The sequence below is a fragment of the Mercenaria mercenaria genome, chromosome 17 (genome assembly GCF_021730395.1).
Source record: "Mercenaria mercenaria strain notata chromosome 17, MADL_Memer_1, whole genome shotgun sequence".
Taxonomy (NCBI): domain Eukaryota; kingdom Metazoa; phylum Mollusca; class Bivalvia; order Venerida; family Veneridae; genus Mercenaria; species Mercenaria mercenaria.
This window is the reverse complement of record NC_069377.1, coordinates 48691940-48705900: the sequence shown is the minus strand read 5'-3', so window position 1 is coordinate 48705900 and position 13961 is coordinate 48691940. Positions and strand designations below refer to the sequence as shown.

At 36.3% G+C, this 13961-nt stretch overlaps 1 protein-coding gene across 10 annotated transcripts in view; it reads left to right on the top strand.

The window, feature by feature from the left end:
* Positions 1 to 13961, top strand: part of LOC123536890 (serine/arginine repetitive matrix protein 1-like) — a 58203-nt gene that overhangs the window by 31506 nt on the left and 12736 nt on the right. For 3 of the 10 annotated variants that reach the window (XM_053528100.1, XM_053528099.1, XM_053528105.1), the window contains one exon: positions 9066 to 13008. In XM_053528100.1, the coding sequence (XP_053384075.1) occupies positions 9092 to 13008 (3917 nt within the window). In that variant the 5' untranslated portion in view covers positions 9066 to 9091. Of the gene's footprint in view, positions 1 to 5018; positions 5170 to 5249; positions 5501 to 6118; positions 6144 to 6237; positions 6368 to 6598; positions 6622 to 7171; positions 7193 to 7296; positions 7752 to 9065; positions 13009 to 13961 lie in introns of those variants that run through there. The other 7 variants (XM_053528104.1, XM_053528101.1, XM_053528106.1 and 4 more) reach the window with 7 other exon arrangements.

Sequence of the window (13961 nt, the reverse complement as noted above, 5' to 3'; positions counted from 1 at the left end):
TCTGCTGCTTCTAATGCAACAAACTCAGCCTGTTCGACTCTGCTGTTACATCTTTGGGGACTTTTTAAGCTTGCAGCAACTTTTGCATCAACCTTTAAAGGCTAAATATGAGTAAGTTCCTTGCTATAAGTTTTAACTATGCAAGAATACAAAACATTATTTCTGATGCTTAACAGGGAGAACTTTAATCACTAGGTTTGCTTTTTGGTCATTTCAAAAAATATCAGCTAACTTGCAATTTGTAATGCAACACTAAAATATAATACTAAAAATCTAATACAATCTTCGTTTTCTATGTTAACTTGAAATTTGTAATTCAACACAAGTTTAGTTAAACACAGTCGTTACTATATCAACTTGCAGTTTTTAACACTGTAGTCTTGCAATGTTAAATCGTTAAATGTAACACTAGTTTGTTGTACATTATTTACAGTTATACCATATTTCTTTTCTAATGCAGTTTCTGACTCAGGCTTAAGTATATAGACAGTCAGTGTCTTATACCTGACACATGATATTTTAATATTTAATCATTATCAAAAACCTATATAGTAGAAAGATGTTCTACTTTGATAAGATTGCAAAAGAATCAAATTCTGCATAAATCAGCTATTTAATTATGAATAAGATAAATTGTTATTCATACAGGAAATATTAGGTGTTTTACTTTAACCTTTACACTGCTAGATTTCCAAAATGGACTGGTCTATCATTCAGTTTGGGTAGTACCATTTATTATTCGAAGGGGTGTTCAGTAAAAATTTACTGACTGAATAGCGAACAGTGCACTCATGTGCAGGCTGATTTTCCAGGTCTGCACTGGTCGCTAAGGCAGAATCACATGCCGGCAGCATGCAGGCTAAAGGTTAAATTGATCTTCCTCTATTTTTCCTCTGTGATCTTTTTGGAAAAATTGTGTTGGGTAAGTTGATCAACATAACGCAGTGATCTCTCTTAAATATTTGCTACTTAATTATTAGCTTGACTATTCACAGACTATTCACAGAATTGTCTGAGCTCTTCTACTCACCCTGGCATCGCCGTCACCGTCACACTTTGGTTAAAGTTTTGCATGCAAGTACTGTATAGCTGTCATTTAAAAGCATATAGCTTTGAAACTTATTTTTTCTTTTTCTAGGTCAATTATGAATGTCACCATAACTCTGACATGTGATTTGGCCAAATTATGCCCCCTTTTGGACTTAGAAAATCCTGGTTAAAGTTTTGCATACAGGTTACTTTCTCCAAAACTAATGCAGATAATATTGAATTGAAACTTCACATGACATGTGTTTTCAGGGTTATAAAACTAGGTGATAGCATCAAATCCCTTAACTCTGAAATGCATTTTGGCCAAATTATGCCCCCTTTTGAACTTAAAAATTTTTTGGTTATAGTTTTGCATGCAAGGTACATAAACCTAATGCAGATGCTGGATTGAAACTCGATAGACATTATAACATTTACAGGGTAATATTCCTGCTTCTGGGACAACCATTCGAATAGTCGAATAGTCGTGCATTGGCAGTCTTCCAGACAGCCGTTGTAACGGTCAGTTTTTTCCCCAGTCAGTTCTTTCCCTGGGGAAAAAACTGACTAGTTAGTTTCTTCCCCGGGAGAAAGAATTGACTAGTCAGTTTTTTCCCCGGGGAAGAAACTGACTGGTCAGTTCTTTCCCCCCCTAGTCAATTTTTTCCCCCCAATCGCAACTGGTTACTCTTGATCATTCTTATGGGGGAAAAAAACTAACTAGTCAATTCTTTCCCCCCTCATCAATTTTCCTGGCAATTATTTCCCCTGTTAGTGAATTGGAACTGGTTATTCTTGGTTATTCTTAACTAGCCTGTTTTTCATTTCCGATAGTCGGTTTTCATTTAAATTTCATATAAAATAAGAAATATGTTTCGTATTTTGTGTAAATTAAAGAAATGTTTTTAAATGAACTTATTTTAATTTCTGTTGTATTTTTTTATTTGCCTTTTTCCTATTTCAATTTCTTCTAAGGTAAGGAAATTACTGCTGGTCAGTTCTTTTCCCACGTAGCCAGTACTTGACCAGTAAGGTGGGGGAAGTAAATTGACCAGTCAGTTCTTTTCCCCCTAGCCTGTACTTGCTCTGTTAGGTGGGGGAAGAAATTGACCAGTCAGTTCTTTCCCCCCTAGCCAGTACTTGACCTGTCAGGTGGGGAAATGAAATTGACCAGTCAGTTCTTTCCCCACTAGCCAGTACTTGCTTTGTCAGGTGGGGGAAGAAATTGACTAGTCAGTTCTTTCCCCTCCAAAGCCAGTACTTGCTCTGTTAGGTGGGGGAAAGAACTGACCGGTCAATTTCTTCCCCCACCTAACAGAGCAAGTAATGGTTAGGGGGGAAAGAACTGACTGGTCAATTTCTTCCCCACCTAACAGAGAAAGTACTGGCTAGGGGGGAATGAACTGACTGGTCAATTTCATTTCGCCTCTTGACAGGTCAAGTGCTGGCTAGGGGAAAAAGATCTGACTGGTCAATTTCATTTCCCCACCTGACAGGTCAAGTACTGGCTAGGCCGAAAGAACTGACTAGTCAATTTCTTCCCCCACCTGACAGGTCAAGTATATGCTAGGGGGAAAGAACTGACTGGTCAATTTCTTCCCCCACCTGATAGGTCAAGTATATGCAAGGAGGGAAAGAACTGACCGGTCAATTTCTTCTCCCCACCCGACAGGTCAAGTATGCTAGGGGGGAAAGAACTGACTGGTCAATTTCTTCCCCCACCTGATAGGTGAAATATACGCTAGGGGGGAAATAAGTGACTGGTCAATTTTTTTCCCCACCTGATAGGTCAAGTATATGCAAGGGGGAAAGAACTGACCAGTCAATTTCTTCCCCGCACCTGACAGAAGTTAAATAGTAATGGCAATCAAACAGAAGTTAAAAAATTCTATTTGACAAAAAAAACATTGATTAAAGTTACAAAAAAGAAACATACAGGTTTATTCAAATGAAAAACAATACCTGTTTCATCTGAAATTTAAATGGAAAATGAATAGACACTTGTATCCCAAATAACAATACCGAAAGAATCCAGTACTTGAAGCTAAAACTAGGGGGAAAGAACTGACTAACTAGTCAGTTTCTTTCCCTATCAGAAAACTTATTTCAAGGGGGGAAAAAACTGACTAGGGGGGGAAGAAACTGACTAGTCATTTTTTTCCACGGGGGAAAGAATTGACTAGTCAGTTTTTTCCCCGGGGAAAGAACTGACTGGGGGAAAAACTGGGCTGTTACACCGTTAAAAATGTGCGAAACAAGCAAAATTAGATTGAACAGATTGATAGTTTTTAAAACCTTTGATTGTTTTTGAAGAAGCATTGTAGAGTAATGATTGTAAGTTAATTACTGGTGAAAATAAAATTGCAATGACTGTCACATGATTCTGTCAAGTCAAAAGAAAGGTGTGCTAAGGGATTAATTAATGTGATTTGTTAATGATGCATATCTGTGGTAGACCTATGTATTATATTGCAAACTAATTATGTCTTTGTACCCACATATTTGCATAAATATTTTAGTGTCAAGAGTTGTGTGTTTTTTTATTTTACCGAAACAATTTAAAATATATCGACTGAATTCAGTATTCAGAACTCAGCAGCAGATTGATTATGTCTCTGTACCCAAAAATGCGTTTTAGCTAATTGGTGTAATACATTTTCGCTTGAATATGCTGACATGTGATGTTGAATTTATTGAACTGATTATTCAATTTATAAACTTGAATTTTTTGAAAACAATAAAAGTGAGCACTCAAAGATTGATAGTGTATTAGTACCCTCCTGTATTCCTTGCATAATAATTATATATGTTTTTCATTATCATTAGCATTTTCTTTTCAGCATGCCAACCTGAGTGGCTGAATTCTTTTGTGCGATAGTGAACTTATCTTTACAGATCATTTAAAAAAAGGAACTTTTGGCTTTGAATTAATTTTTGGCTTCAGTGGCCGATGTTGAAGACCTGGAGGGAAGTAGTTAGATATTTAGTTGTCCGTCTGTCCGTCACGCATTCTTGTATACTCAGCTAGGTCCTCCTACAGTTTCCAACCACCTGAAATATCATTAGCAGGAAGTGGACATGCGCATAATGACTTTCATATCCGATCATTATTTTTGGAGTTATGGCCCATGGCCATTCTTTTGACTTTGAAATACAACAGCTAAATTTTGACGATTGTGTACTCAACTTCTCCTACAGTTTCCATCCAATGCTTATGAAATTTGGTATACTTCATCAACATGAAATGGAGATGCGCATATTTTAGGCACTTTCAACAGTTCGTTTGTTTTTTCTAGAGTTATGGCCCTTTTTAGACTTTGAAATATAACAACTATATTAGAACATGTTGTACTTGACTACTACAGTTTTCATCCAAAATGAAACTTGGTATAGGTCATTAACATGAAAAAGACATTTGCATATTTTTGGGACTTCCATGTCCGATTATCATTTTTGGGGTTATGACCAATTTTTGGTTGAGTTGAAAGGATATCTGTTTTACAAAATGGGTAGAATAAACATAATTCACAAAATGTTAACAAATATAGAGCATATGTACACGTATATATATATTTATGTTATGGCTTATTTCTCTGAAGGTAGACTTCCATACTGCTGTAAATTTGTCTCGAACGGGAGTTCTGGATTTTGTTGAATTGAAACAAGTTTTACAGGCAAATAGTGTATGACCTGGAAGAATTACCCTGCATTTTAGTTTTTCTTTTGAGGACTTTGAAGGAATAATATTATTGTAATAAATTCACTCTATGTGAGGTGCTGAAATTGCCAGTTTGATTTATTACATCTACGGTTCTTATATTCAAAGCTGTCTGATTAAAAGTTACATAAAACCCATCAATCGTTTACTTGCAAATTGTTTAATGAGGCATTCCTTCACTGTACGGTCCAATGAGATGGAGACATTTTTTGTCGCGTCTTCAGTTTGTGCAGAGGTATCCTGGCTTGAAGTTGATTTTTATCGGGCTGTGACGATTGACAACTTCAGTCTCAGCAATCATACACTCAATATCAGTACATGAATTGTGGTTTAATATGCATGGATAGTTTCTTTTTCCATGGTAATGGATAGCTGATTTCATTCGGGTATTTTTAAGGATTGGAAAACAAGCTGTTTATTAGGTATGATTGATGAAATAATAAAATATAAACTCTAGAAGTCCTTTCACACGACACTGAGTCATTTATAACATGAATTGTGGATTTACTTTACTTACGTACACATTTTCTTTATAATGGAATTATGTAGCGTAACTAAATATATATCTGTATGTAAACATGACAATGGTGGTCAGACATGGTTTAATTTTCATACAAGTGAACACGATTAAAATGGCTTTGTGATTCATTAAACAGAAGTGTTTTCTTTCTTGTGTTTCGGTTGAAGCATTAATTAAAGCGTTACTGTATGACAAATTGTTGACAAGAATTGGAATGGAAATTAGTTTTTGAGGTTTGACTTTGTTTTCTGTAGCGGTCTTGTTTTGAATGATTTTAAAAATTTAATCTGTGATGTATACAAACATGTGTCTAAATCTTATTTTAATCTGAAATGAAATTTGTTACACAAAATTCAGTTGAAATCTTAATAAATAGACTAGTTTTATAGAGTGAAGATGAATAATATTCGATTGTGTAAAATGATATTGCATGAAACTGTATATGAACCGCGCCATGAGAAAACCAACATAGTGGCTTTGCGACCAGCATGGATCCAGACCAGCCTGCGCATCCGCGCAGTCTGGTCAGGATCCATGCTGTTCGCTTTCAGAGCCTATAGCAATTAGAGAAACTGTTAGCGAACAGCATGGATCCTGACCAGACTGCGCGGATGCGCAGGCTGGTCTGGATCCATGCTGGTTGCCAACCCACTATGTTGGTTTTTTCATGGCACGGCTCAATTATCTTTTCTTAAAGAAGATTTTGTCTCATAATATTTGGTATATATCCAAGTATTTATATTTCAAGTTACGCAGTTACTTTTTTTTCAGATTAGGTGTAAGAAGGAAGTGAAAATATATATTGATATTGTGGAACCATTTAAATTAAGTTTAGTGGATTTCATTTAAGTACAGAATTATCGAGTCGTAAATTAAGTATGCTTTCTTTTGTGTCTGTTTAAACATTCCATGTATCTCAGGTTACAAAGGTTTAAAATAATACATTCTTATTGTGCATGAACATGCAACAATTACATGTAAAAGTGTCATATAACTCGCCTTGAAATTTGAGAGGGTGTATTTGTCGGAAAGATATTTAGGAAAATGGAAATGTTTGAATAATATGTTACAATAAATGGAATATTTGATATCACTCTGAGGTAGCATGTGGAAATGGATAAGTTTTGTTTTAAATTTTAGGCTGTCGTTTTATGCTAATGTTTGTATCTATAAAAGTTTTTACATGAATTATTAGTATCAGGAAAAAGGGTATATTATTATAATTAATGATATTATTTGAAGTAAATAAGCACCATTGAAAAGTATAAAGCCTGATTGTAATTCTTTAGTATTTTCACTGAACAGACGTGTGTTATTATAAACTTCAAGTTATTTTGCTGATATTAATACAGAGGTAAATATTTAATACTTTTAGTTTACGTATAATATTTCATGCAATTTTACCATAAATTTGGAGTACTGGTACTTGTTCAAAATGTATACATAATAGTCCACTGTGCTCATCTGACATGAACTACACAGGTTCCATAACTGTTTGGCATTTTTACCAAATTATGATCCTTGATTGACTAAGCAGTTTTTTGTTGAGTTTTTGTATGCAAGTTGGTAACGCATGCAGTAGCCACTTGTGGGAATGAGCTGAAATTTCAGACATTAAATTTGTTGACGTGTATGCAGAGATCCAATAATTGTTGTTTTGCATTTTCACAAAGTTATTCCCCTTTCTTAACTTTTTGGCGTGATCTCTTTATCTCATCAAGCATCATATGATTTAAGGTCAAAATTGTTGCCCCTTTTGTACTTGACTTAATTATAATGCACGTACAGGTTTACAATATTTTTGTGTTTTAGTGACGTAGTTCATTGTTTCATGCATTTCCTTCTACCTGTTGGTGTTTCAGACTTGATTTTCATGGAAAATATGTGCATATGTTTATTAATAAATTTCAAAGTGATTCCGAAAGGTAATTATGTAATCTTGGTAAAATACTTTTTGCAATGACGATAAAATGTTTTTGTTGTACATTTAGTCAATATAACCACTCTTCCGGGTATGTGACTGCTTAAATATAATGCAAAATACTATTTTAGGATATTTCAACAAATGAATCATAACTTAAAAACATTCAGAGTTTCCCTATTTGGTTATACACTTAGATTTTAGAGATTATTCCAAACTTTTTACATCCTAAAGCAGCCTTTAACAGATGTTCACGATAATGTTAAGTTAAAAAATCTGAATTGAATGTGATCGAGGTAAAAGCTCATTAAAAGTATGTATCATAACTTCTGTATATACGTAAATATTTTAACGACCACTGATGTAAAAAGTTCTCAAATTGTATTGGTTAATATATCGGTTTATTTCACATCGCAAACTCTGTAAGAGGATTGTCATGTATCCGTCTTGTGATTTTTGTTTATTGACTTTGATGATGGATCCAAATCGTGACATTAACGAGACTTTCCTGCTGGCTTGTCCGGTATGGACATCGTGTTACAACCGCTACATTGTAGAAACATGTAAAAAAATTATATACTTTCTCAGAGATAGTTTTGTTCAGTTTGTAAGACATAAAAACGATTTTCATCAGTTTTTTCATTCGATTGTTTTTGGAAGTTGTTGATTGTCAGCTATTAAATTGTCAGTTATGGGAATAAGCGTGTAGAGATTAGATTCTAATTTTACAGCAAATTGTAAGGTTGATTTGCAATATGTTACCTTTTATATTGATTAAATATCATATTGTACATTTGCGTTTTTCGATATGTGAACATCTGACATGTACTCAGACCATGCTGGCGAATGTATTACATAAGAAGTATGTAATCTTATAGAAAACCAATGAATCAAGACTGAATCTCAGCATGCTTAATATAAAAATAGGGATGTTTCATCTTTAAAGTATGTATCATGGGATCTGTTTTTCAGTACACAGATCAGTTTTTAATTTCAGACTGCATTACTGAGTTCAGTTTTCTGAAATTAGCTAGTGTATTTTATTCGTAATCAGATTGAGTTTAAACATCAATGAAAATCTAAAGTTAGATACTGTTTAGACAATATACTATTCTATATAAGGTAAATTATGGTATAATTCTAAAATATTTTTGAAGACTGCAACAAAGTCTTTTTATTTAATATTTAACTCTGTCAAAATATCAGGCTCCTATAGTTTCTTTAAGATGGCTTTTTGTTTTGTTTGTGTGATTTTTATAGTGTAGTTTGAAATTTTCATAAAAGGTATTGTGGGACCTCTATGGCAGAGTGGCTAAGGTCATTGACTGCAAATCACTTGCCCCTCAAGCTGTGGGTTTTTGGACCTGGCTTATTTGAGATGTAGAATTTCTTTTAATGATAGGAACTCATTCAATTGGCTTATGGATGGTCCATGGTACTGCCAAAGTTACCGCCTGTGGCTGAAATAATGCCTGGATGGGTACCATGGGTCTTCTTTCTCAGTCAAAGTTGGAAAGTCGCCATATGACCTAAATTGTGTTTGTGTGATGTTAAACGCAACCAAAACAAGAAACTAATAAAAGCAATTATGTTTATTATCATATTCAATTTATCTTCTATCAGTATTTGTTTGATAATTTGTACTATTACGCTGTTATACTATTATGGTTATTTCGAACACAGTGTCATTGTTCTTTTTTATTATGTTTAAGATCTGATAAACTAAGTGGTAACATATTTTGTCTTCATTTCAATCAATAGCTATCCTATTTTGCTGCAGGTAATGTTTTGTTTTGTTCTGTAATTGTTTTTATGTTTCAGTAACAAAATTTTGTGTTTTTTGTAAAGTTTAAAGCTGTTTTTTTTTTGTATTTCAGAGACCGGATGAGCCATATAGAGCAATATGGGTAATAATAACTCTCAGCAACCTCCACCATCTTCTGTAGATGTTGTACGGCGGCCACCATCACGTCCAAATGCTCCCCCCAGTGCACGACCCATTAGTGACCTGGGTCCGCGGGGACCTAGTTACTACAGCCCTGAAAACCAAGTGTTACCCAAGGAGCTACCTTCGATCCTCAAACTTCGACCTGTATCTATGGAACTTAGTAAATATAACCCAGACTTTCAAGATATTTATGCTCAAGAGAGCAAAGAAAATTTAGATGACAATGAAAATAAGATCGAAATGAATGGCAACATTGGTGATAATACACAAGATATACAGAAGGCTAGTTCACCACCCAGACCTCCACCACCTGTTCAGAATGGTCACATTCCACCAGATACACCATTATCACCTGTGTCACAGCTACCAAATGGTCAAATCCAGACATCTGCAAAACCGTCAACAAGCAGTGCAAAAGGTCCATACAGACCTAGCCATCGTCGCCAAATGTCTCTTGGAGAGAAACATGTTATTCTTGAGGAACCTGAGGAATCTATAGAGTCCCGGGTAAAACTTGACCCACTGATGCAGTCATTTCCTGGTGCTACAGGTCCATCACTGCCTGTAAAGAATAATTTTAATCTGGATTATTCTTATCAGTTGACGTATGTTCAGCTTGCGGAACACAGAAGAAGTAAAACGATAGAAGAACTTGAGAAAAAAACTGGTAAAAAGCTGAGTGATCTGAGTGCAGACTTAAGTGAGCACACAGAGAAGCCTGCTTTTAGCAGAGATGCTCCATCTAGAGTTTCCTCTAGAAGTTCTGGAAGTGGGGTGAGTAGCAAGAAAAAGAGAGCTCCAGCTCCACCAGGTCAGGCTCCCCCTCCACCACCTTCAAGTCCACCTGCCAATCATCAGCCATATTCCGTTGATAATGAGCCACCAGTTGATTACGACATAGAGTCACCTAGAAGGCCTACTCCTTCATCTGTTGTCTTGCCAAGGTACTCATCACTTCCTCCAGTTTCGCGAGTGGTGCCATCTGTAAGCATGGTTCCACCACCACCACCACCTCCTCCTGGTTCATCACCAAGGAAACCAGCTGTGAACCTGTCCAGAACCCCTAGTATGTCTAATGGTACACCAGAAATTATCCTGAGGAAAACACCAGATGTTAAACCTGTCTCAAAGGACCAGGAAAGCTCTGATGGAAAGATACCATGGTTGCTTGAAATAAAAAATCTCTCTGAAGTTCGTGCTGCACGGAGGCAGCAATCCCAGGAGGCATCAGAAACTCCTGAAATTCAACAGAGTGATTCTACAGTAAATGATATGAATGAGGCTGAAAATAGTCCACAAGTAGAAAGCAAAGACATTGTTAAGCCTAAACTTGTTTTTGAAAGTTCTACAGATACATTTGCAATTAAACAAGAGAATGAAAGTAAGTCTGTTGAAAGAAGTAATTCCTTTAAGGAAGCAGAAAAACCAGCTGCTGCAAAACTTCTGAGACACCATTCTACTACAGGTTATGATCACGCAACTGCTGCACATCTACAACGACAGACTTCTGAACCAGCTAAACCAATAACTGGAGACCCAGTTCGCAGATTGAGTTCACTTCTGCAGCATGACATCAAAGCTGCTGCAAATGCTAAGTGTCACAAAATTGTGAAGCAGACGACACCAGTTCCACCAAAACCGAAAGATCCTCATACTGTATTTCGTGAGCAACTTCAGAAAGCATGTGCTGCTAGAGATGAAAGGGCAAAGTCTGAAGGAACAATTGATGAAAAACTTAAACTCAACTCAAGTAATGCAAGTTTCGACATGGAGAATGATGAAAATGAAATTACTCCAAAATATAACACAACACCGAGAAAAGAGAAAACAGAGTCAAATGTGAAGGAAGGTCCAAATACACTGCCTAAACCTCCCAGGTATCATAAAAATGTGACAATGAATCGTAACTCTTCTTACAATAGAGTTCAGAGAGGAAACTCAACTGAGAAATCACCAAGAGAAAATAGAGACAGACAAGCAGTGTCAATGTCTCTTGATTGGACCCCTGAAGATGACTTAGATTCTGATGATAACTTATCAGATCGTGAGGTTATGACAAGGAGACTGAATTCTACAGATGGATTCAAATCAACAATTATACCTAACACAATGACTGACATGAAAACAAAAAAGAAAAAAGGAAAGAATTCTCAGAAAGAAAATGGTCCTTCTGATGAACAGAACAAAAACAAATTTGGCAGTGTTCGTAAACTCAAGAAATCAGTGCACAAAAGTGTGAAAAATGCTTTTGGATCTATAAGCAAAGCTTCTGGGAAAATATTACGCAGGCAAAGATCAGAAGATTTCGAAGCTGTTGAAGATGCTCCGAAAAATTGGAGCATGACAGCAAATGCTAATGGACAAGGTGACCGTTCACACAAATACCGGATACCTCTCTCTTATGAGCAAGATGAAGACACTGATTCTGACATTGAACCTTATAATCATGATCATGAATTTTCAGAAGTTGTTTTTCGACAAAATGGTAGAAATGATTCTGAGGAGAGTAGTGACTCTACATATGAAAGCGAAGATAAGGCCCCTCAGAACATTAAACGTGCTGGTGTTGCTTACATAAGTGCTAAGGGACAGTTGGTGTTGATGAAAGATGAAGATGAGGAAGAAATGATAGAAAAACTAAAGAAGAAAGATAAGAAAAAGAAGAGCAAAGATAGAAATACTTCAGCAGATCGCAGTAGTGAAGAACTTTGGGAAAAGGAAAGAAAACAGGAGGAGGAGAGAAGGAAACAGTTAGAAATGGAATTGGAAATGCACAAAAGACGTGAAGCAGAAACAAGAGAAAGATTGCAAAGGTTAGAAAATGCTCATCTACAGCAACAGCTTTTACAACAGCAACAGCAGCAGCAGCAACAGCAACAAAACTTAGGTGTGCTAACTGCACCACCATTACCTCCTGCAGGGAGCTTTCCAGGTTATGGAACACTTCCAGACCCTGCAAGAGCTCAAACCCAGGGATTTACCAACATATTTGGGCAGCAACTTCCTCAGAATGGGTACCAGACTAATTTCGGACTTTATTCACAGACTGGTACTTATAATCCGGTAACTAGTATGCCTTATGATTTAAATGACTATATGAGAATGCTTGGAGTACAAACTCCCCCTACCTCTCAACAAATGGCATTCTTTTTGAATAATATGACATTAGCGGGTCAACCGTTAGACCGGAAGTCAAATCCGGCATTATTAGATATGTTTAATCAGCAATACCCAAACGGGACCATGAATTATGGTGTGGACACTAGTTTGAAGAAATCGGCTTTTCAGAATTGGGCAAGTACGCCAAATATTAATGTGTCAAGTAGCGTCGCAAATAGTGTTCCCTTGAATGACTTTGTCGCAAGCTATAATGGTGCTAATAATAAAAACAATGAGAAGGATGATGCTAAAGTGAAATCTCGTAATCCTTTATATGATAGTGATGACTCAGATGGGGGACTTTCCCCGCAAAAAACGGTGGCACGCGCGCAGGTGAAAGACTATAGAAAATTACCTGTACGCACAGAGTCGGGAAAATTCATGAAAAAATATGGTAGTGAGACTTATATTACACAAAATAATCAAGATACACAAAATACATTTTCGGACACAAATAAATCGTTAGCAAGGATACCATACGATGAAGGCCATCCTCAGCAGCAACGAAGTGTGTCGCCTAGCAACAGTGTGTCAACTGTAGATAGTGCCATGTCAGCTACATCAGTAACCCTCAGTACACCCTCGTCACCATCAAGGTCGACAGGTGCACCTGCATCACCAACCTTGATTTCAAGGTCACACAACTCAGCACATGGATTTAAGACAGTTCTTGACCTGACCTCGCCAGAAGGAGGGTCTATGCAAATTATTTCGTAAGTATGAATAGTGATAAAATTTGTTTCAAAATGCTAGTTTATAACTTGAAATCCAACTGTGTGAAACATCAAGCCCTCATTAATGAAGAGTTTGAACATTGCTGAACTGTGAGATATTCATTGGTTACATGGGTTTTATGACCAAGTTTCTTTCTACTTTGTTGAAAAAAAAAGAATTTGTAAAATGTTCATTCAATGTATGTTTTGATAACTGTCTCTGACGTGACCATATGAAACAAGTTTAAATAAAAAAGCTAAGGAAAAGTTTTCAAAAGCACCAATTCCTAATTCATAAAAAAAAACTTCTTATATAGTAAATTAGGCCTCATTAAGTTCATGATTTATTAGTTTGCTTCAAAGTGACAGATATAATAAATTCACTTCATTTATCTTTGATGAATAATAAACCAATGAAGCTTTTAAACTATCTGCAATTTAAAAATTGTACCGAAGAAACCTACTGCTCATCTATAAGCAACGCAAAGCTATGTCTTCAATTTAGAGTTTGTTTAGCATATTGTGGGTTTGCGACCAGCATGGATCTAGACCAGCCTGCGCATCCGCGCAGTCTGGTCAGGATCCATGCTGTTCACTAACAGTTACTCCAATTCCAGTAGGCTTTAAAAGCGAGCAGCAGAGATCCTGACCAGACTGCATGGATGCGCAGGCTGGTCTGGATCCATGCTGGTCGCAAACCCACTATGTTGGTTTTCTCATGGCACGGCTCATATACATCTGACTTACAAAAGGCCGATGGTTCTACCCAGGTGCCGTCCATGCCTGATATAATGCCTGAGAGGCATGAGATGTCTTCCACCACCATCAAAAGCTGGAATATTTAGTTGCCATAATATTATGACCTATTTTTGTATTGGTGTGATGTTTAACCCATCAAAAACAAGACTTTAAGTTTTAACTTTATGATTTTGATAATCAGTTTTTGCCATTAA